Here is a 23,261-nt window from a genome sequence, read left to right as displayed (position 1 = left end):
GCGTTGCCTCGGTGCTGTGTGCCACTAGAAGACGTCTAGAAGGACCGGGGCGACGGGGAGTATTAATCTAGAGGAGGCCATTGGGTTTAAATGTACCAGATGTACCGCCGAGATCCTATACGGGCGACACGGGACGAGTCTGAGATGATATGTGCGTCTTTGACAATTGGCCAATTGAAGTTTCTTGCCACAAATCCTCCTGTCGAATCATCCCAGGTCAGGCATAAGGACCGAGCCCTGGTCATGTCCAAGACCGCCAAGCCAGAACCCAAGGGCCAAAGTGGGGATGCTCTGGGATCACCCAAGGGTGAACGAGAGTTTCGTTCGCTTGTCGGCCGGCCGGCGTCACCGACAGAGGGCATTTCGGTGATGAAGAAGCAAATAATAAATAAATGCTCACATTGGTGATCAAAGCAGACGCCAGAGTTCTTGAGTTGTCAATTTCAAGAGACTCGCATGAGACTAAAACTAAACCGCCCGAACTTGTTGCATATACTTCGTACGTATGCTGCTTCTGTGCTGTTTATTGCGCCCATGCATGGTAAAATGATCATAGCGATTATTCTCGGCAGCCGCCTTTTGCGGCCGGTTGCCGGAGCGTTTTGGACTTTTCAAGCATCAAACGTAGCTGGCAAGAATTTTGTGTATTGATTCATCAAATCGACCACTAATTGATGGTGCAATTGCGCTTCGTCCTTATCTTCTTCCACCATAGCGACACGACGAACTCGATTCTCGGTCGAGATTTCTTGGCAACGCTCCTTCAGCAAACATGTGGCTTGGCGGATGGGGCGAACGCGTACCTCTCTTGTGTGCAAATATCTGATGAGTTACTGACGAGACCGAGAGACGGCCGAAATACAGATAAGCTGAAAAGCTATCTGGTATCAATGTATGAAGTACAGCAGGCTGAACTCTTGGAAACCCAGAAATTTGGATGTTGCATTCTCCAGGCCATATCTGCATGTAACACGAGGTTACCTTGTATGGAGTAATTGCTCACACTTACTGATTGGTTTACTCCCCACCGCGACTCCCACTTGTCCCAATCCCATTGTACAGACTGAAGGCCACTAAGCTGCTCGACCAAACTCAAAGGTCAAGCGCTTTGATAATGGTACTAATGCTAAAGATTTTCCTCATGGTGGTTTTTATAGTGTACTCCTTTTCTCCACTTATTCATCCCAATAAGAGACAAGCAGACTATTACTCCGAGATTATCTTGAGTTGGTTGACTGTAGTCATGTACGCCTGCGAAGGGCCATATAAAAAGCCCTGCGCAGCAACAGATTGTCAAGCCACTTTTGGCAGCGTCTTCGACCTTCCTATTTGGTAGCTAGTGTAGTCCAGCCGCAAACACTAGGTAGCTGAGAACAGTCTGTTGTGTAGACACATCCCGAGTGATATTGTCTTTATTCTTCTAGCTTCTTTCCAGCATTGTCACCTATACTCATATCGACATACTGCGTGAACCTCAGCTTTTGCCAGGAGACGGGATACGTAATATTCATATGCGTGACGAGTATAAAAAGATCGAAGTGAATATGATTGTATGCGCCAAACACGTTCAAGAGACCACAAAATCTACGGACGCAATTGTTAGCGAGCAACATATTGCAAATACCACATTCATATGTTTAGAGACGTGATATCTGCAAGTTTTCACTAATTATGAGAGCTTGTTCAACCTCTGCTAGCCCTGAAACAGGAATGGAGCGTTGGTACTACGAAAAAGCTGTAAAATATACGTATCCGCTTGACAACTCAGAGGTGCCACGAAAAGGTATCACAACATGTCTTTCAGCATGGTGGGCACCGGTATGATCGATAAATATGCGTTCAAATACTGAATTAGAAGATGATGAACATCTTCCCGGAACACACCTGATCTGCATTTGAGCCAAGATAAACAATAGTCAATTCTAGAGAAAGCTGCGGAAGGGCTTTGCATCCATATGATGAACTTTATCTTCAAAACGTGAATTTTGACCTAAATGATGTATCAATCATGATACATGACTGCTGATTTGGTAATTAATGTTGCCACAAAGATGTTTTGTTTCATTTCCCAGTCTGAAGACACCAATCGTGGCTGGCGGCGCACCTATCTGGACGTTAAAACCACCGCCCGAGGACACTTCCCACTCAACGGAAAGCACACCTGATGGTGTCTTTACACTAGCCTTTGCATGCTTCAAACCCATGGCCAAGCCTGCATCGGGAGAGACAACCCAATGTGTGTAGCCGAAGCCCTGGATGCCGGCAGCTGGCTGTAAGCCGGCCGCCCATTCCGTGAGGACATACGTCGCTGCGCCACCCCACGGATGAGCGAGACTCGTGAAAAGACTCAGTCCCGGGTTTCCGCTCTGATCGACGTACTCCCAGCTGGCGCCGGATGACGTCTCTGGGTTGCTGATCATGGCGCCCCAAAGAGACCTCATCAAGGAGGCGCCAGTGTCCCAGGCGCCAGCCTTGTAGAGCGCATCCAGGAGAAAGCCGTTTGTATTGGGCGAGATGACCACGGTTGGATCCGACGAGTTCGCCGTGGTCGAATCCTTGTAGCCCGGTGTAAGAGCGAGTTGCTCAAGAGCCTCGACGGAACGAGATGTACGTTCAGAGTTTGCAACTCCGGAAGTGATGCAAAAGGCAATTCCGGCGACTGAGAAATCTATCGGCTGACTTGTCGATAGACTATAGACACCGATATCGTCATTCCACAGTTGGCTATTGATGGCTTCGGATAGAGCATCAGCGGTTGCTGTACAATTGGATTGAACTTCCTCATCGCCTATAGTTCCGGCCAACTCTGCCAATTCACGCAGAGCTTGTACGGCCAAGCAGGACACGGCGGAACCTGCACTAGAAGCACCCAAGAAAGCACTGGGAACGTAAATCAGCCCGTCGGTGGCATTTACTTGATTGATCAACCACTGTGCTTGCAACTGCCAACCGCTCCATGTGCTTTGCAGGAACTCGAGGTCATTTGTTTGACGGATGTAACTGTATAACGAGTCAAGTCCCAGCATCTGATAGTCAGAGAGGCCAAAAATTCCGCCTGGTGCAGCGGGCGCAGTCACGGTCGGATCATAGCCCATGGGAGGTGCGATGTTGACCTCGCCATCAGCGATCTGGGTCTTGAGCAAGAAGTCCAAGGTGCCCTTTGCTAGATCATAACGAGATGTACTGGCACCAATGATCCTCGCGGTGTGGTAGAAGTCGCCAAGCCAGACAAGTCGGTCCCGCTTTGGTCCATCAAGGCAGACCGATTCGAGATTGGCTTGCACTCCGTGTTCGGCAAGTACATCCGATGTTGTCATTGGATTCGTGTAGAGTGTACTTCCATTGACTGAGTCCGTGACCTCAACGTTGCGTACATATGCCGCTTGATCTTGCCACGCACCAAAACCGAAACTGCCATCAAAAGATACGGTCGAAGGGGTATAATAGTCAGATATGGAAATGTTAAAGACGAGTTGACTGTCGAGAGTCACGACCATACGACCCTCTGGTGTGAGTGCCGTGGAAACTGAGTGCCATAGGCCCTCTTTGACTGCGAATGGTACAGTAAATGTGTCTAGATAGTAAGATGTCAAAGTTGTTTGGTTGACAAAGTCGTAACCCCACGACAGCAAGATGGAGTTTGGAGGCGTCTGGGTCGTGTTCGTGTTGAGAAAAGACGAGCCTTCGGGGAGCTCGCTGACGAGCTGTAGTTGGAGGCCTTCTCCCCGGCCAAAGGGGAATGCCTAGTATCACGGTCAAAAATCTGTTCAATCACGAGATATGTACCGCATTATACGTACAACGGACCACCAGACACCGCTTCGTTCAATCATGGTTTCAAAGACCAATGTATAGTTGGAAAAGAAAGCCCCCGAGAGTGCTTGAGAAGCCCTTTGCGATCTGATGTATGCTCCATTTTCAAGGTCAATCTCCCAGGTTGCCTTTTGTGTGCCTTTTTCAACGCAGGCGGTAGAAGCTGCTTTTGCACCCAGGGTCCAGATCTCATTCAGCTCTTCATCATCGCAGTCGAATTGGCCAGGGAAATCGGCAACCTCTGTTGTATCTATAGTGGCCTCCAGGCCAACTTCGGAAAACGAAATGGTGCCTTCAGAGAGCAGCCGGATAGATTGCCAGCGCTGCCCGCCTTGAATGAGGGGCGCAGAGAAACGACCGGACGCGGTGATGTTGAATGTCTCGACGCGAAAGGAGTTGGAGAGTCCTGTCGAGAACGCATACGGCCCATCCGCCCAAGGGTGCGCCAGACCAACAAAGGACTCGCTGTACTTGACCTCGATCTGCACGGGTTCTGCAACTTCTAGAACCGTAAAGAAAGGATACCCCGCTCGCTCAGTTCCATAGTCCAACGTTGCTAGGGGATGTTTCGCGTCCAAGGTGAAAGCCGTGATATTGTCCGTATCCACAACTAGATCCGTTCCCACGCTCACACCACGAGGCACAAACACATTCGTATTCGAGTCTCTATTTAGGACTTTGTCAGTGTTTGTCTTGATAATTCCTCACACTTGCCCCAAACCTACCTCTGGACTTTTGGCACGCTTGCAGCAGTCGCAGTGACTACGTGCAGCAAGCCAATGGGGAGCGCCCAGCTATTTAACCACATGGTCCTCATGTCAAGATGATCATATACAAATTTCTCGACATGTTAGTTGAGGGAACAAGAAGACGAGAAGTTGGAGTCGATGATATACTACTCGTCACTAGGGAAGATCGGCAAGTGGGCACCACTGCCAATGTCTCCTCTGGAGCATCTCATTTCGGCCTGTATTACGGCTTTTCCGAATTGGCCAATATCACCGACCAGGACTCATAGTATGGAGGCGGAAAAGTCTAAGTTGAAGAGCAGAACCCCACACTTCCACTTGAACGTTCTCCCGGTGCTGAGAAGTGGATATCTCATCAGTGACGTACATAGTAGTATTGCTCATATGTCCCAACAGCCACTAACCTTGGAAGTTGGCCCCTGCCCCTGAATTAGACGTCCTCGTGCATGTTCCCCGGATTCCGCAAAGCTGTTCGCTCCAGCCCGGCATCTGTCTCGGGAGATGAGATGGGGATTGGCGGTGCCTGAATGGTGCCTCGGCTCGGTAGCCTTTACCCCGGATTTCCATGAGACTAAAATAGTCCATGCAAATAGTCTCGTCGTCGGATCATCCACTTAACTGTAGCGTTACAAGGATTTGTTGAGATATACCACTTGCATTGTAGTTACTACAAGCAGAAAATGCGCACCTCTAAAATTGAGTTCTTAGCTACTATGGAGTACTTGAAAATGCTCCAGATGACTCGAATAGCAGACACACTTAGCAGCTGGACTTATGGTGTTTTCGCCCCAGCATAACCACCAAATCGAAATTCGTACAATTACTTCGCAAGCATTACATTCTGGTGAGGTAAAAGTAGTAGGTGCTGGCATCTTTCAAGGTTTTGTTGTCCATGAATTCAATTGCCGAGTTCTGGTCAACGTGGCGGAATTGGTCGATACTGGGTAGATTGTCGTAAAACCATGGCAGGCGAGACTTGACCTCACACAACTGTGGACAATGATGGCGCGTTAGCTCTTTCATGGTTCTTTATTAGATTACATATGTGCGGGCAACAGCAAAGCAAAAATACCCTCTTGCGTGACCAACTTCGCTGGCCCAGGCCCGGGCTCCGTCTTTGATGACCATGACTGGATCAACACCGTCGACGCCGCGGAAGTCCTTACCTGCCCACGGCATGCCGCCCAGCTGCTGGTGGACCGGGTGGCCGGTATCGAAGCCTGCCACACTTCCAATTTCCGCTGAGGACCTCGGGGATAATAGGCTTGAGCTTGCCAAATACAGCCGCAACGACGCTCTCGTCTAAGTGCCCCTCAACCTTGAATATATGGAAAAACTTCTGCTTTGCGCTATTGGTTGCATCATCAGTGAAGCGACCTTTAGATGATTACAGATAAGACATATCCCGTTGCTAACTTGTATCAGATCGTGAAGTAATGCAGAATAAGAACTTTCAAGGATATTTACCGGGTCGGGAAGCGTTGACAAAGTCGAAAACAAGTCGAAACCGATTACCCTCTGAAGCTCAGGTTTAGGGAGGGGGAAAGAACTTCTGCTTTTTGATCTACTTATTCGTCCTCGTACAACTCGCTGGTCGCTAGTGTGTAAACCTACGTTAACACTGAGTGGCGATATGATATTGCATTCCTAGGTATTCATGCAAAGACTTCATGCTGTGGGGCCAATGGCAAATTGGCTCATCGTATGCTCTTGGGGCATCAACCCGAGACTGTGTTGGCATGGCTGTTCACGGGATACAGTCTCAAAAGTGTATGGATGTTATACTTGTCTTGTGTATGAATATTCAGTCTATGCTGTCTCCTTGGGTATCTAATATAGCCGAAAGAATCCGCTCCGAGGCCAAGCGCCGGAAAGTTTTAATACCATTCCTCCTCTCCTTCGTCATATTCCTGGTAATCTTCTCCGTAGCCTTGATCGTCCTCGTAAGGCTCCTGATCTTCCTCCTCTTCGTCCTCTTCTTCCTCGTTTGCATCAGCGTTGGCATCTTTGCTAGAAGTGGCTGTGTGTTGCTTGGTCTTTGCTTGAAGCCTTTCATGTGCATCACCAACTTCACTCCCATCCTCGCTCTCAGCGCGGCTGCTTTGTGCAACACTGCCCGGTCCACCCTTGCCAGTTTCGGAGAAGAGGTTCTTAATCGCGTCGAGATTGATTCGTGAACTCATAGTAAACTTCTTCATAGTCGCGACGGCGGCTTCACCCGGAGTACTGGCTGGGGTAAGCTGACCTTCGCCAATGCGCGGTTTCTTGAGACGGTTGCGCTTCTTCTTCTTGGGCCCCAAAGCCTCCATTTCTTTTTCAAACAGCTTATTCTGTTGCTTTCGGAGCCAATCCTTGTTCGTGTTTAGCCAAATCTGTTCTTTGAGCTGGATCTCTTCAGGGCCGAGCATGCAGTTCTGGACTTCGGGGTCGTCGGCAAACTCTGAAGGGTCAATGACCTCATCCATCTTGGTCTCTTGCACGGGCAATTGCGAGCGCGCCCAAGCGGCTTTGACACGAGCATGGTAAGCAGCAGTAGCCAAAGCTTTTCTATGAGTATCACTGCTAGGATCGCTGATGACCTCGTCGATCTGCTGTACAAGCATTTCTTCCGCGTTCTCCCATTCCTCGTTAAAGGTCAAAAGAGGTTCCACGGGTGCCCGCTTGCCTCTGCGACGCTTTGCTTGGGCGGTCTCATTGGTGTCATCGGTATAAGTTTCAGCCAAATGATCGATGGCCTCCTCGCCTGTCGGGTCCTCGGCATCAACCCCCTCTGCAACATCTTTCTCGGCGGCAGCGACTCGAGGTGCTGGAGCAGGTATGTTATTAGGATCAAAAGCCTCAAGAATCATTTGCCCTGTCTCCGGATCCTTGGACCTCTCCAGGAATTGTGTAACCTGAGGCAACTTGGATGTGTCTGGGGGCGGAAGCGGGGGTGGTGGCATAGACTGTTCAGACCGACGCGGAGGTGGCAAGTTGCTTGGGAGACTGCCACTATGGGCTTCATCTTCGACATCCTCGTCGATATCATCAGTGGCTCGCTTCCTCTTATTCCGTCCGCTCTCTTTCTGGCGCTGCTCCATCTTCTGAATGTACTCAGCTTGTGTACGGTAGAATGAGGGCGGGTCGTGCCGCGACTCCAAAAGCTCTTGTTTGAGAAAGTCCTCGATGGTCAAGTCGCTACTTTCCACAACTTTGAACTCGTCTAGTCGCTGCTCAATGGTATGCATGGTAACCTTGACAACATAGACAATCTCCCGGACCGTTCGACGGAAGCCCCACACCTGAGCAGCCAAGAAGATGCAAGCACCACAGATGCCTGATGGGCGCCGTCCCATGACCATCCAATCGAGGCCCATACGTTGACAGAAACGTGCTGCAAGCTCGGCAACATCTCTCGTCATGTCGCCAAAGTCGAGCTTATCGCAAAATCGATACATGAGATCCTCGGGAATGATGGCCTTGATCTTGTTGTGGCTAAAGTCATAAATATCGTTGAGACCTTTGAAAACATGGCCGAGCTCGTAAACATTGACCTTGACTAAATCGGCGAAATCGATGAGCATAACGCGACATCTATCTTGTCTTCGACAGGCGGCATAGAGACAAACAGGGACAACCTTGATCATGCCGCGACCTTGTATCCAGTTCATACTGAGCGCCAGTTTGAAAATCTGAATGCCTTCGTTGATGACAGTGTCGGACAATTTCAGCTGATTTGCATATTGCGCCATCATGTTCCTTGCCTCTCGAATGACTCGTTCACGGGAGTCGCCAATCACACCTCCTATGCGACGCATGCCTGGTCCTCCTAGACGAGCAGCAGCTTGATCTGCGCCCATGTAACTTCCCTGAAGGACGGCGGCTCCAGCAGCATTTTCGCCAAACTGGATTTCGTTGACAATCTCCAAAGTCTCGACTTGGCGACCACAACCAGTACAGTAACCCTCATCCACGGGGGCAGAAGGATTTGCACACTGTGGATTGGGACATGTGCGGCGACTGGGAGGCACGACGTTGGAAGCTGTGGCAGACACAGTGGGGCCCTCAGGTGCTGGGGAGCCAGTCACGCTCATCTGCCGGTCGAGACGCTGAACAGCATCTCGCAGACGATTGCTTGCGGCTCCCTTTGGTTTGATGGAAAAGCCAGCCTTGCGAGTCTTGTTGGGTTTGAAAAAGGATGACATGGCTGCCTACGGTAGGACAGATGATGCCTGTCGCCGGCAGCCAGATTTGTGGGTGGGCACAGTGCAGTCAATGATCGTCTGATGCGACACGAGCGATATGGAGCAAGAGAAAAAAAAGAAGAGCCACCGTTAAGCAACGGCGGTACTTTGACAATTGTCCACAACGTTCGCAAGGCGTCTGCTCTGAATGGGTTCGCAAAAATGGTTTCAATGCACCAGCGCGCGTATAAGTGATGGTATGGCACCTGAGATACCATAGAAAGTAAGGCGTGCGAGCGGTTGGTATTGGCTGGCTATGATGGTCGGTCGGTGGTGTTGGGTGAGTTGCAAAAATGGATGGGAAATGTGATGGTGGGGAAGGGCGAGTCCGGAGGGAGGAGAATCGATTTGCAGGTTTGATGGTCCAGTGGGCAGGGTGGGGGAACTTTGTTGAATTTGGGTTGTTGCCAAACGGATTTTTACACGCTGACAGTGAAGGCGGCAGCAAAAGTTAGCTGGCTAGCTGGGTGTCTGAAGTCCCCCGCCTGCCTGCTGAGAAAGAGGTGGTCGAGGTTCGAGGTTCGAATACCTGGGTCGGCCACGATTTGTTCTTTTTTATTTTTATTTCTTTTATCCAATTGCGTTCCAAAACATGTCCAAAGTTGCAGCTGGCTCGAGAGATATGACTATAAAATGCAAGATGGAATAGTAGAAGTTTCAGATTTTATAGCTGGATGGCAGCCGATGATTCTCAGATGCGCGAATGAAAACGTTGAGAAAAGTAATGTAGTCTGAGAAGATGTTGTGTCTGAATAGTACACGATGTAGTCGGGGGTTGAAAATTCTGTAGCATCAATATGCGCACCTTACACGCTGGTACAATAAAGCATTATTTTACTCTGTACTCTGTAATGTAGACACATTCAGTTTTACGGGCGGGTATCATTTTGTTAGCGCTATCAGCGACCTACGTACGACAGGGAGTTAAGACGCTACACCATGTCCCTTGGAGCTTGTCCCCAGCCAGCAGGTAGGTGCCGATATTAGTGCGCGAAAGTCGCATCTCAAATTCCGTCATAGCTGCAATGTTTTCCTTCATTGCCTACCCAAGTTGGAGCTTTAATCTCTGATAACAATATCCAACTTGCACTTCATCTATCGCTGACATAGTAGGCTGCGTGCCCGACATCCAGCGAATCATCAATTCCAATATGGACGGTCTCGACGAGTTTGAAAAGTCACTGGCGACAGAAAAGGCAGAACGAGAGCGAGCTGAAGAACGCGCGAGTCGCAAGCATCGCCATCGCAGGGAGAGATCCCACGACCGCGAACATGACCATTCTAACCACCACGACCGACATCGGCACCGACATCACCGCTCCAGGGAACGAGATCAGGGGCGGAATGAGGACCATCATCGCCACAAGCGATCAAGGCATTCTAGGGACGATGGTGAAGACGCAAGGGAAGATGATAGGCAACACCGTCCTAACCGAGACGACAAGCGTCGCCACCGGGAGGATGGCGTACGATCGCCTCGACAGTGGGACTACGTAAAGGGGTCTGATCCAAAAGCGGACCTTCCTCTGCCCGACGAGGAGATCTCCGTCGCCAGCGCAAATCCTGAGAAACTAGCTCGTGATGATTGGATGACAGACCCATCGGCGCTTGGTGTTGACTACACGCAGCGAGGAGCGAAGCGGGAAAAGACCCCTCCGCCATCGAGAGAACCTGTGCGTGCCGTCCACTCTAGAGAGATCAATGCGACCGAGTTGCAGCACCTCAATGAAGGAAAACATTTGGACGAGCTAGACCGACCTGCACAGCACAACGTGAGCTATACATTCGGAGATGATGGCAGTCAATGGCGAATGACAAAACTCAAGGCCGTGTATAATACGGCAGAGAAATCTGGCCGGTCTGTGGATGAAGTGGCAGTGGAGAGATTTGGTAGTCTACGAGATTTTGACGACGCTCGAGAAGAAAAAATAGAGCTAGACCGTCGCAAAACATACGGCGAAGGTTACGTGGGTAAGGGAAAACCTAGTGGGGAGTTATTTCAAGAACGAAAGCTGGATGCGGGTGTTCACGAATCCAGACAACTATCACGAATGGAGCAGGGAAATCTTGAGCAAGGTACCGTCGTTCCCGATGATGCCACCAGACCAGCTACCACGACGGTCGACCAGACCGGACTCAACAAGTTGCGCGCACAGATGATGAAGGCGAAATTGAGGAAAGCACCAGACGCCGCCAGGCTCGAGACGGAGTACAATGAGGCTGCCGCCGCCTTTGCCGCCCACGGTTCCGGTGATGTTGTCCTTGGCGTCATGGACAATCGCATGTTGGCTGGCACGAGAAACGAGGCCAAGGCAGTAGAGACCAAGCGAGGCCGCGAAAGGGGCCACATGCAAGAGAACGACGAGATGACCATTGAGGATATGGTACGAGAAGAGCGCCGAACTCGCAATCAACGTGGAGGCGAGGGTCTTCGGCTTGCTGAGCGTATCGCCAAAGATGGTAAATTCGATAACGACCTCGACTATATGGACGAGAATGCCGAAAAACTCGCCAAGCGCATCCAAAAATCAGAGATCAACCTCCGAAATACCGCGGTTAATGAGTACCAGAAGATCAATAGCATCCTTGACAGATGCCAGTTGTGCCATCACGAAGACAGAAACCAGCCACCGGTTGCGCCCATGATCTCTCTGGCGACCCGTGTCTATCTCACGTTGCCCACAGAGCCAGAACTAGCTGAGGGAGGCGCAGTGATCGTTCCCATCCAACATCGCACCAATCTGCTAGAGTGCGATGATGATGAGTGGGAGGAGATTCGCAACTTCATGAAATGCCTGACGCGCATGTACCATGACCAAGGCCGTGAGGTTGTTTTCTACGAGAATGCTGCTGCACCTCATCGACATATGCACGCCGCCATGCAAGCTGTCCCTATCCCGTACGAACAGGGTGATACGGCGCCAGCATTTTTCAGGGAGGCCATGCTTTCGGCTGATGAGGAATGGTCCCAACACAAAAAAATCATTGACACAGGAGCCAAGGCAAGAAATGGATTGGGCAAATTAGCATTCCGACGATCCATTGCCAAGGAAATGCCGTACTTCCATGCGTGGTTTACGCTGGATGGTGGCCTAGGCCACGTGGTGGAAGATGCAAATCGCTGGCCCAAAGGTGATCTCTTTGCACGCGAGATCCTGGGCGGGATGCTGGATGTCATGCCAGACGTGATTAAGAAACAGGGTCGTTGGCGCAAGGATGATATCAGGGCAGATACCTTCAAGAAGCGCTGGAACAAGTTTGACTGGACTCGAGTCCTATCGGACAGTTGATGGCTTACTATGAGTCTGATATTCACGAATTCTGCCTTCACTATGCAGAATGTCATAAGTACTCTGTACAGGCAGAGCCGGGCTTCCTTGGTAGATTAATTGTTAGCTACAGAATCTCGGTGAGGCTCTTATTGAGTTCATTCGTGGCATTATGATTTATCACCCCTTTTCAACCTAAGGAGACTTTAGTTGTAGCAATATTTTCTGCTAAGACACAGATGTTGAAATGGCCGTTGCATGTTACCCCTCGACTTATATCAATGGTTGCTACCAGAAGTTGGTGCCCATAAGCACCTTGGCCCCACCTTGATGGCTGCAGTGTGCATCTGCACTACCTTAATACCGACCAATACATTAGGTAACCCCTGGCCGCTACATTAAACTAAAGCTCCGTACAAGCTAAATTGTCAAGCATTGAACCCCGGAGCTTTGAGGACACCTAACCTCACCTCCAAGAAACAGCTGTCAGCTTGTCGCGGTCGACCAGTGTTTTTGTCCAAATTCTGGGCTGTCCACCAGCGTTCCCTGCGCAAACATCTCTTCTTGGACTCCCTGAAAACGGAGAAACATCCTTCCCTTCTCTGTCACGAACGACCAAATAACCAATCAGCCAACCGATTCACCAGCGAAAATGGTGTCAGGTCTCCAAAACCCCCGGCAGATGGCCGCCCAGCTGCTCAACTTTGGCCTCATTCTCTCGACAGCGTTCATGGTATGTCGGTCGCGGACGCGCTTTCTGAGCGAAAAGAGAGAAAAAAAAAAATACTTGCTCGGTGGTAACTTGCTGACATGAATGACTCATGTCTTTCACAGATGTGGAAAGGTCTCTCTATCGTCTCCGACTCTCCCAGTCCCATAGTCGTCGTTCTTTCGGGGTCTATGGAGCCAGCTTTCCAGCGAGGCGATCTGCTGTTCCTCTGGAATCGGAACCTTGTTGCCGAGACAGACGTAGGCGAAGTTGTTGTATACAATGTCAAGGACAAGGATATTCCGATTGTCCACCGAATCGTTCGCAAGTTTGGGACAGGCGAGCACGCGAAGCTTCTCACCAAAGGCGACAACAACGCAGCCGACGACACCGAACTGTACGCCTTGGGACAAGATTACCTGGAGCGAAAAGACATCATTGGCAGCGTATTTGCTTACATTCCGTTTGTGGGCTACGTGACGATCATGCTCAGTGAACACCCGTGGTTGAAGACGGTTATGCTGGGTATAATGGGATTGCTAGTTGTATTACAACGGGAATAATAGAAAGCCATAGCTAGTCGAGGGCGCCGCGGCTTGTAAAAATTGAGAAGAGATCATGATAATCGATATCCCCCGACGTTCAATTCCATGGATCAGCAACGGGCGACCAGAAAACCGGTGACACAGGTGGTTGGCCTTTCGTGATGATCATGATAATGACGAATCTTCATGCTGGTGCTCGACTGGGACAGTACCAACAGTACTGGGGCGGCCTGATTCCGACTTCGTCATCTGGTATCCGACATCTAGGTGAACGCACATTGAATACAGAGCTATCATACGCCACTCCTTATTCCCAATGCCAGAACGGAAAGAGGTCCGATAAGTCGTAGATGAGGAAGGAAACGGAGGCAGGCCGGTCCTGGTCATTCAATGAAGGCACGTTCTACAATCGTCCTGTCGTCATGAGTTTCACGAAGTGCTAGCTGGTGATATCGTGGCTGCTCCTGCCTTAAATCCAGTTCGTCTACAGAAGACGTCTTTCTACCAGTGGCATTTTGACCGGGCGACCTGTGCACCTGATCTTTCACCACCCTCCAACTGCCTCTCTTTCCTTTCTGCCTTTGTCTGCTCTTTTCCATCACGCTTCTCTTCAGCCCTCAATTTTGTTCCAACTACGCGTTGTACAAAACCCTACACTCCTAAAAAAAAAACATTGCTTTGAATCAGTGCTAGCCAACCTATAATCCTCGCTAATCTCGAACGTCCGACTCGTACCGCTCGCAAGCATGTCGGAGACAACGCCATTGATGCCTCGCCCTGTGACTTCCCAAATCGACAGTCATGTATGTGACGAGCTGCAATACATGCAGCAAATGATGTTCACTGGTCTCTGCTAACGTTCACAGAACATCTATTTGCGAGCTTGCCATTCGTCATGGCGTATGGTCAACCCCAAGATCCTTACGATTGTCCGTCTAGCCATCACTGCATATCTCAATGCAGTGGCCGGTGTCTCCATCAAGTACAAGCTGGAAATGAAGGACACCCATACGAACTGGCGCATTCCCTTCCAGTTCTCCACCGTCACATTTGCCATGCTTCTCGCATACAATGTTCAAGTCACCGTGAGTCCTTAGGGATTATGCAGTCCGGGGCGCTGGTTCATGAAGGCTGACGCCGTTGAACAGATATGGACGATTATGCACCTTCTCGTCCCCGAGCCGGCCCACGATGAGACACCCGAGGGTCGTTGGCCACGACTCCGCAACAAGATCATCACGTCGATCTCCCCTCCTAGCCGTGTCGAAAGTTCCCGAAGACGGTTCTTCTTCAGCTTGTTCTATACAGTTACTCATGTCTTTACTTTTACCAACACCATCATGTACTGGGCTGTGCTTGTACCGACTGGAAATGGTGGCTTCGCGGCACCGGCCTTTTCACGACCTCAGGAACCCCCACAGAATCAGACAACACTGGCTTTCGACCCGGGTAAGCAGTGTCGCGAATGTTTCTGAACAAGGCGATGATTTTGTGCTGATATGCGATGCAGACAAGGGGCTTTTCGAAGAAGGCGCAATCAAGGCTTTCAGCATCATCAATGTCTGGTCGGTCACCTCCATCATTGCACTTGCGGAGGTTTTGTTCTTCAATAGCATCAGGCGCCAGACTGTGAGTTACTTGGAATCTTCTGCAGTCTTCATTCTCTGATGCACGAATTGGCAGCCTGTTGCTGGACACGTCGCAGGTGTTGTACTCGCCAGTGGTGCGTATCTTGCTTGGGCTGGGTTCGGTAGGCTCCTCACTGGCCACTCGGGTCTCTTCTTCTTGGATCCCGCCAAGATGGGCAACGCGCCGGAGGCTACTGTTGCTGCGTGCCTGGCATTTGTCACTTCAACGCCCGGAAGTAGGTAGCCCCAAACTCAACAATGTCTCGAATTGTACGCTGACCAGTACTTCTAGTCTTCTCGTACATGTACGGCTTGATTGCCATGCGGGAAAGCATGACCGCACACAACTGAGACGGAGCAGTAATGAATGACGTTACTTTTTACCTCTGGCGAGACAATGTCAAATGCTCCAGTGTGTTGCGATTTAATATTACTCAAGCGTTGTGAGTCATAATAGTGCCTCGTGAAGCAGCAGGGGCATGGAGGACGAGGTGTTGGGCCTGTGGACACCCATTAAGCTTAAATTGATTATGCTGGGGTATACATTGCGTACTTGGGGGTTTCAATCTTGTTGGCAGTCCCAATGGTGCTTGATCAGGGCTTCGGTAGATACTGAGTTTGAGCCAAGGCTGTTGAAAACACGATTCATCAAAATGTCGATTGCTGCAATCAGCGAAACGCTCCAAGTGCCTGATGATAGTCACCTAGTTGGATGCCCAATCCATTGTGTTGATTGAGACAGAAATAGGACTGGCTTGTGACATGCCTTTGCGTATAACATGGTACGCAATGTGTTTGTGCGTGCACATTTCGATACCAACAAACCTAGGTACGGACCGTGGTCATGATAGGACTTTAAAAAAAAAAAAGTGACTTGGAATTGAGCTGTAGCGTGGGTCAACAAGTTTGGGAGGCTCCAACGTGGTACGTCATTAGTTGACGGTCTATTATGCATTTTAAATCACATACAAGTATAGACGACGTACCTTATTTTTGTTGTACACTATCTAGTACCTATATAGATATACAGCACGCACCATCCCTGTTGTTCTCCACGAGCCGGATACGATGCTAAGGTAGTTCATTAACGGCCCAACCACCGGCAAACGCCCTGTCCCATCCAGTACGTATCCTCTTTGGTACCGACTGTACCTTAGGCCCAATTCGCTTATTGGATTTAAACAAAGATCTCCCAGCTTGCCCAGCTCTTTCTGGTGCTGATTGCCCGACACTATAGCACTGAATCCTTCAATTGGCCACAACTTTATCCAACTAAGCGCCACCATTGGGCCTCAGCATGCGTCTACCAGCACTGCCTCACATCAGGCCAGACAGACAGTTCAGGATGTCCAGGCAACCAGGGTCTTACTTCATCTGGCGGGGGTGTGAGCTGTCAATATTGTGCCTTCGGAGGGATGATATTAAGATCGTATTGATGTGAAAAAAAACCCGCCTTTGATGGGCGCACCATACAGAGCACATGCACGGAAATTCATCGATCGACACCATGACTCTTCCCCTGGGTAATCCATTTGTGAACTCTTGTGACCAGTGTTTCCAGGCAGTTTGCCACGCGTAGTGAATCGAGACAGAAAAAAGGGAAGAAAAAAGACACCACCTTTGGACACAAATAATCAATACATTCGTCAATCGCAAGGCTCCCAGGCGGCTGGTTTAGGGCTGCCGCCGCTGGTGCCTGTCTCTGCAAAGACAATTCACCAGAATTCACGCAGCAGATAGGCGACGGTGTAGCACGACACGAGCGAATCATGAAGAGTCTTGGCATCTCCCATGCCGCCCCCAGCCTGCACAATGATAGAGTGACACAATCCTGGTTGGATCCCTGGCTGCGCGTCACCTTATAAATATCAGATTCCATCCCCTCCAATTCTGACCTTCTTCCCTTTTGTTCTCCCTCCCCCACCACAACCATCAGGGTCGCAAAGTACCTCCAAGGATATCTCCAGTGTCACTCGTTCACCTCCGAACCGATCTCTGGAATATACCGCACGGACCCGTGTCAATCATTTGTGTGTCAACTCACTCACCTACACTCTTTAGCGGAATCCTCTTCCGAATCATCAACTATACACTCTTTTCGTCGCTCTCTTGAACTTGTACCGAAACCAGAAAGGACCAGATAAAAAAAAACGAGTGACGGTCTAATTTTTCTGACTGTCTGGTTTTTTTTTTGTGCGTTTCTTTTTGTCTTTCTGTTCATCATCATTTCGAAACAGCATAATCTCGATTTCTTCAACTATCTCACTCATCTACCGCCGCCATGTTTAGCAAGCGCTCGTTCCGGTCCCAGGACCGAGTCGACAAGGCGTCGAGGCTGAAGAAGTCCAACACCATTCGAAATGATCCCCAGAAGCTGTCGAAATTGCAGCGGTCTATTGAAGAGAGCATGCCTGTGAAGAAGACTCTCAGCTCGCCCATCGTTACTCTCACCGTGGGCCGAGAAGGAAGACTGTTTGCGGCGCATGAGGAAGTCCTGTGCCAGTCGCCGTTCTTTGAGCGCGTCTGCCGTGACCAATACCTTGATGCGCAGAGTAAGAGGATTTCTATTCCCGACGAAGAACCCGAGGTCTTCTCGGCTGTGCTTGAGTACCTCTACAAGGGCGACTATTATCCACGCTTGCTTCACAACAAGCACCGAAACTCTTGGGAACTTGAGGATGCCAAGGCAGCCACTGGAAGATCGCCGGTACCATCAGAAAACGGAGGCGGCCGCGGGGCCGTCGAGGCAACAATCTACATGTCCAGCGTGGGGCAACACCTTCTCAGGGATACTGTCATATATTGCACTGCTGAACGGTACGGGCTCGAGGAGCTCAAGCGTCTGTCTCTGCGCAAGCAGGGCCTCCAGAGCGGAATCGACGTCTCAACCATTCTGCGCTCGGCGCAATATGCCTATGACAACACGCCGGACTCGGACTCGAGACTCCGCGCTCATTACCTCGCCTTGATCATTCGATGTCGCAAGACATTTAAGAGGAGCGGAACCATGCAGGCGGAGATGGAAAGGGGCGGTAAACTTTTCTTTGACCTGTTCGTTGCCATGTGCAATCATCTGGACGATGTGGTGGAGATGAGCAATGCTCGGACCCCCAAGACCATCTGAAGGAATATGATGCCCTTGTGTTGACGAAACTTGGTCACTTTGGGAACCTTGACTTTACGGCGTTCACCTTGGCGAGGATTGGAGTTCTGTCACGAGGTTTATGATGATTTCTTGCTGCTTCTCACCCCCACTCAGTCTCTCCCAGAATTGCTCACCAGATTGGGAACCCTTCCACTTCTTTCTGAGGTTGGCCGACCTATTTGATGAAAGCTATTTCGCGAAGAGAGGGGCATGAACATACATGCTATCTTCATTGCCTACGTCTCTCTCCTATTCTAATGACCCGAATCGCAACTCTACATTGTCATTGTACCCTTGGAATCTTTTTGCGCTGGGTTTGATTTTTTGAAAGGCCGGCTTTGAACCGGATTTGACTTTTGCGAATCAGTTCTTCTTTCCTGAAGAACAAGACATCGGTTAGAAGATTGGGAAAGTTTACACCGATACCGAAGAAATTTGTCTTTTTCTCGAATGCGTTTGCTTTTTACTGTTGCGATGGGCGCGATGGAGGGATCTCCCACATATGGAGAACCCTTTCGGAATGCCCTCGCCTTGGGCATGCGTGGAGGACGAATGGACCACAGGCTGGCGCGCACCTCTTCGCTGCCATGACATCTCCTATGTGTCAAACAAAGATTGTGATACTCCAAAGAAACGCTGAATTGGTTCCGCTATCGTGAAAGCGGGCAGTTATGATGGAATTGAGTTAGTCTAGATGGCTAGTCTTTCCTACGCCATCCCTAGTGGATGTGCTCCCCTGACTTGATCCCTCGTCAGTTGAGGTAATGAGAAATCCGGCCGCCTCAAAACCAGGTGTTTTATTCTTGCAAGTGGTTGATGTGATATGACTTGTGTGATAGTGCGTAATTGTACTGACTCCCACCCTTGAATGTATTACCCTAAGACCTTACCTCGACTATGCTTGGATAGGTACGTTTGTCGACCTGTCCGCAGTCTTTACTTTCTTTACTTACTTTTTTTTTTTTTTCAAGGTACGGGAGTAATTGTTTGAATGACTTCTAAAAACGCTACGCTGAGCTGTTAAACACTTGGGTGGGAAGTACGACACATCCTTGCGACTCGAAATATCCCGACCTGATGGGTTGTAGAATTCTTGAGGGTATCCAAATCGATTTCGCCATACTATACTCTATTTGACATGGGATACAGGCACAATACTTGCCCAATATCACAATGACAGCGGTAGGAGACTAAAAGATTGTTGCCTACGTTTCATTGTCTGAGTACTCAAATGACTGGGGCGGAACTTTGGCATTGTCATCTCAACACATTATCATCATAAGTCGTTGTTCTGAGCCGCATTGATTCAATAAAGCCTTGTAGTCAACAAGTCACAAAAATTCACCAAGCCTTGCTCACACGAGCCGTATATTTAAGAGCAACGCAGCTTGGTTCGACACCATCCATGTTCAAATTATCATACTTCTACGCCGACGTTACTCATTACCCGCGACTACCAGATAGATACACGACCAAAATAACATACGAAGCTCACTATGGCGGCACCGACGGCAGCCACAGTACGGACACGTACGGCCCTAGAACTTCCAGCATCTGACGCGCAGTTGCGGGAGTGGATCAGGACCAGAGTGAAAGAAGAATTCCAGGACGAACTTTTCATCTTCTTCAAAAATGAAGAATCCGTCGTGATTGACAACATGTTTGAGTGGAGTGAGTCGTGGCACCAGGCACGAATGCGTCAGATGTTATTCTTCCTCCAGGTTGACCCAAAACATTGGGAATGGTCTAGTAAAAAAGGCAGAGACGAGGCACGAAAAAAGGCGAACGAGGTAGTGCATCGGCCAAATATCGCGGTCGACTGTCTGGTCAACGAGTCGAGGCAATGGAAATCATGGATAGAAACCGACAACATTTTTGAGAACGTGTATCAAATGCGCAGAGAAGATGCAAGAAGGATCAGAGATATGGCTACTTCGTTTGATCAAGCCATCCCCGAGGATATAAAAGCCGCATTTGCCTGGTCCTTGCAGTTCATCGATCGATATCTCGACTGGAAGCAAAATGTTTGTCAGCAGGAAGGGAAGCTTTATCGCAATTCTTCTTATAATCCTGATACTAGTGTCCCTTTACCTCCTCGTCATCACAGAAATGAGAGTGATTGGATGCCTTCGCTTGCAGCGCGTTTGCAAGAATACGAGGCTCGATTTCGTGTTTTTCTGAATCGTCTGGAGGAAATTCTGGCAGAAGCTGAGCAACCCGCGACTAATGCCGACGGAGAGGCTACCCGTGGAATCGAGCCGGCCACGTGGGATGGCTTTGACTTGGCGGTTCAAGCCATCGTCGAACGTGTCAGACAATCGAATTTGAGGCAGGTGTACATCCCGGCGGAAGATATGCCTATATGGCCAGCATCTCAAGGGGCCTCTGATTTCACTGCAAAACCGCCACGACCAGTTTCCGCCTGTCGGCCAAAAAAGAGGAGGAGAGGCGCTGAGGAGACAGGCGATGATTCCACTACCGGTGGAGGTAAAAGGCGAAGCTGAACTGATCGGATGGTAATGCCACAAGCGATTGCACATTTGTAGACTTCAATATGAGCCGCTACCTGTAGCTGCAGCAATGCGCCACTCAATAGACTTGACTTAGAGTAGCATGGATAGTAATGGCCATAGTATCACCTCGAGATACTCTTGACCCAAAGCTTTCCAAGAATAAAAATCAAAGTTGAATTAATACTCACCCATTTTGTGAACATTCAACATAGCATAAGCTGGTCGAAGTCGGAATTATGCCGGCAGAATAAATCCTATGATATTGTCTCGAGCCAATGTATGAACTTGACCTTTTCCTCCCATGTACAGAGAAAGACTTGCGAGATACGTATTCCGTACCTTGCAAGAATCGTTCTCAGGCACCAACTTACAAGTCGCAGACGCCCCACTCTGATACTTTACAACGCGTTTGATAGCGGGGGACGGAATTGCTCCGCTTAGATTTTCTCTAATCGATACCAAGCTGCCCCGCCATCTAGATCTACAGCTCCATCATCATGATTTTACCCAAGACAACATTCTTCAACAGCGGCTCTGCATACACTTGAGCTTCGTCCAGATCAAAACAAAACCCGATCGTTCTAGACCTCGCCGGAAACGATCTTTAGCCCATCACACAGTGTCAAGCACGCGCACATGGCTTCCTCGAGCGCCAGCGCCCCTGCAGGCGGCGACAAACCCACCGCCATTGTCTGTGTCGGCATGGCCGGATCGGGCAAGACGACATTCATGCAACGGATCAATGCGCATCTTCACGGGAAGAAGGAGCCACCATACGTCATCAATCTAGATCCCGCGGTTTTGAACGTCCCATTCGAATCCAATATAGACATCCGCGACTCGGTCAACTACAAAGAGGTTATGAAGCAATACAATCTTGGTCCTAATGGAGGCATCCTGACAAGTTTGAATTTGTTTGCCACCAAAGTCGACCAGATCGTGGGTCTTCTAGAGAAGAGGTCCAACCCCGAAGATGGCAAGACACCCATCAAGAACATCTTGGTGGATACACGTGAGTCTCAAACGCCATCTTTACGCTGGACCAAACGTTACTAACATGTCGCGCCGCGAAGCTGGTCAAATCGAAGTCTTTGTGTGGTCGGCATCCGGCCAAATTCTCCTCGAGTCGCTCGCCTCTTCTTTCCCGACAGTCATTGCATATATCATCGACACGCCTCGGACGGCTTCGACAAGCACCTTCATGTCAAACATGCTTTATGCATGCTCCATTCTCTACAAGACAAAGCTACCCATGATTCTAGTCTTCAACAAGGCTGATGTTAAGGATCCGTCGTTTGCAAAGGATTGGATGACGGATTACGATGCATTTTCGGAGGCTCTCCAGGCCGATGAAGCAAACAACGCATTTGGCGGTGTCGAGGGCGAGGGAGGTGGCAGTGGATATATGAGCAGTCTATTAAACTCCATGAGCTTGATGCTGGAGGAGTTTTATACGCACCTGAGCGTCGTGGGAGTCTCATCCATGACCGGGCAGGGTGTAGACGAGTTCTTCGCAGCCGTCAAGGACAAGACCGAGGAGTTCAAACGTGACTACCAACCCGAGTTGGAGAGAAAGCGTGCTGAACGGGAAGAGACAAAGCGCAAGACAAGGGAGAAGGAGCTGGAAAAGATGATGAAAGGAATGGGTATGGACACAAGGGAGGCCGGCTCATCCAAGGACGCCAACGCTCCTATCGACGACAATGACGACGTTGATGTTCCCAGCGATAATGACGAAGCAGATGACTACGCGGATGACGATGAAATGGACCGTGAAGGACTTCAGGCAAGGTACGAGGCGGCCATGCAGGGCAGCGCAGTGTCCAATATGGAAGAGGCAAGCTTTGCCAAATTTTTACACACACAAAGACAGCAGTAAGGCAACATTTTGCGGCTGGAAGACACACCAGCATCGTCGTATGTCTTTGTTGATATCATTTTCCAAAAATCATAGAAAAGGATGTATGTAGGGTCGGCTGGACGGCGTAATGATACCATTGTGATTCTTTTGTTCTCCGTCTTGGTTTACCGGGCTCCCCTTGATTGAATTTCTGAAACTCCTGAACTCCACAAGACCTTTCCAATGCGGTCAATTTTAGCATTTGCATACGCAGACCCCCTTTACTAATGCTGTACCATGAAAAGCATTCCGACTCAAAATCTTGCGGCCGTATAGGCCGTTCGGCTGGCCATGAATGCTCGGATTGTTCCGTCTTCCCCTTTCCAAATTTCAAGGTTTTCTACCGCGCCTCGAACTGAACCATTCTGTAAAGCGTCAGATCAGTATAAATGTCAAGTATCAATCGTAGCAAATGCGTGACTCACCTCTTGGTTCTCTCCTTGTAGAGCACACGGCAACCGCACTCAATGCAACGAATCGTGTCTCCTCGCTTCAGAGGGAACTTGGTACCGCAGTCGCCGCAGATATAGAGCATGGGAAGACCCTCGGTCTCGATGGCACGGCTGGCGACGGCCGAGTTTCCAGCGCCTGGAGCGCCGGAGCTGCCGGTGGGAATTTGGTAGCCCTCGCGAGACATATTTGGACGGAAAAAGGAGGTATCGATTCGTGGATGGAGAGTGGCCGAGATCAGACTCTAGGAGTCTGCGAGTTTAGTCCGTGGTAGCTGTGCAAAGCGAGATGTTGGACTGGAATATGTCATGGATCGA

At 49.7% G+C, this 23,261-nt stretch overlaps 9 protein-coding genes across 9 annotated transcripts; 6 read left to right on the top strand and 3 right to left on the bottom strand.

Annotated features, from left to right (window-relative positions):
- Positions 1–2,006: 2,006 nt before the first annotated feature.
- On the bottom strand, positions 2,007–4,621 carry PFICI_15359 (uncharacterized protein; the record flags this gene model as incomplete). Its single annotated transcript, XM_007843940.1, has 3 exons — positions 2,007–3,743; positions 3,801–4,479; positions 4,539–4,621. 3 exons carry the CDS (start codon positions 4,619–4,621, stop codon positions 2,007–2,009), a joined length of 2,499 nt encoding a protein of 832 aa, XP_007842131.1.
- Positions 4,622–6,439: 1,818 nt separating this feature from the next.
- Positions 6,440–8,746, bottom strand: PFICI_15358 (uncharacterized protein; the record flags this gene model as incomplete). The annotated part of the gene is made up of 1 exon (XM_007843939.1): positions 6,440–8,746. One exon carries the CDS (start codon positions 8,744–8,746, stop codon positions 6,440–6,442), a length of 2,307 nt encoding a protein of 768 aa, XP_007842130.1.
- A 1,190-nt stretch (positions 8,747–9,936) lies between these two features.
- PFICI_15357 (uncharacterized protein) lies at positions 9,937–12,075 on the top strand (the record flags this gene model as incomplete). Its single annotated transcript, XM_007843938.1, has 1 exon — positions 9,937–12,075. One exon carries the CDS (start codon positions 9,937–9,939, stop codon positions 12,073–12,075), a length of 2,139 nt encoding a protein of 712 aa, XP_007842129.1.
- A 631-nt stretch (positions 12,076–12,706) lies between these two features.
- PFICI_15356 (Signal peptidase complex catalytic subunit SEC11) lies at positions 12,707–13,326 on the top strand (the record flags this gene model as incomplete). Its single annotated transcript, XM_007843937.1, has 2 exons — positions 12,707–12,787; positions 12,889–13,326. 2 exons carry the CDS (start codon positions 12,707–12,709, stop codon positions 13,324–13,326), a joined length of 519 nt encoding a protein of 172 aa, XP_007842128.1.
- A 728-nt stretch (positions 13,327–14,054) lies between these two features.
- On the top strand, positions 14,055–15,287 carry PFICI_15355 (uncharacterized protein; the record flags this gene model as incomplete). Its single annotated transcript, XM_007843936.1, has 6 exons — positions 14,055–14,111; positions 14,175–14,393; positions 14,457–14,757; positions 14,819–14,937; positions 14,992–15,172; positions 15,229–15,287. 6 exons carry the CDS (start codon positions 14,055–14,057, stop codon positions 15,285–15,287), a joined length of 936 nt encoding a protein of 311 aa, XP_007842127.1.
- A 1,930-nt stretch (positions 15,288–17,217) lies between these two features.
- On the top strand, positions 17,218–18,060 carry PFICI_15354 (uncharacterized protein; the record flags this gene model as incomplete). Its single annotated transcript, XM_007843935.1, has 1 exon — positions 17,218–18,060. The coding sequence occupies one exon, from the start codon at positions 17,218–17,220 to the stop codon at positions 18,058–18,060; it is 843 nt and encodes a 280-aa protein (XP_007842126.1).
- Positions 18,061–19,577: 1,517 nt separating this feature from the next.
- PFICI_15353 (uncharacterized protein) lies at positions 19,578–20,585 on the top strand (the record flags this gene model as incomplete). Its single annotated transcript, XM_007843934.1, has 1 exon — positions 19,578–20,585. The coding sequence occupies one exon, from the start codon at positions 19,578–19,580 to the stop codon at positions 20,583–20,585; it is 1,008 nt and encodes a 335-aa protein (XP_007842125.1).
- Positions 20,586–21,230: 645 nt separating this feature from the next.
- On the top strand, positions 21,231–22,473 carry PFICI_15352 (GTPase npa3; the record flags this gene model as incomplete). The annotated part of the gene is made up of 2 exons (XM_007843933.1): positions 21,231–21,606; positions 21,668–22,473. The coding sequence occupies 2 exons, from the start codon at positions 21,231–21,233 to the stop codon at positions 22,471–22,473; spliced, it is 1,182 nt and encodes a 393-aa protein (XP_007842124.1).
- A 361-nt stretch (positions 22,474–22,834) lies between these two features.
- Positions 22,835–23,131, bottom strand: PFICI_15351 (uncharacterized protein; the record flags this gene model as incomplete). Its single annotated transcript, XM_007843932.1, has 2 exons — positions 22,835–22,859; positions 22,920–23,131. The coding sequence occupies 2 exons, from the start codon at positions 23,129–23,131 to the stop codon at positions 22,835–22,837; spliced, it is 237 nt and encodes a 78-aa protein (XP_007842123.1).
- Positions 23,132–23,261: the final 130 nt, after the last annotated feature.

The sequence above is a fragment of the Pestalotiopsis fici genome (assembly GCF_000516985.1).
Source record: "Pestalotiopsis fici W106-1 unplaced genomic scaffold PFICI_Scf_17, whole genome shotgun sequence".
NCBI lineage: Eukaryota > Fungi > Ascomycota > Sordariomycetes > Amphisphaeriales > Sporocadaceae > Pestalotiopsis > Pestalotiopsis fici.
The sequence above is the reverse complement of the archived record's forward strand: the minus strand, read 5'-3'. Positions and strand labels throughout refer to the sequence as shown.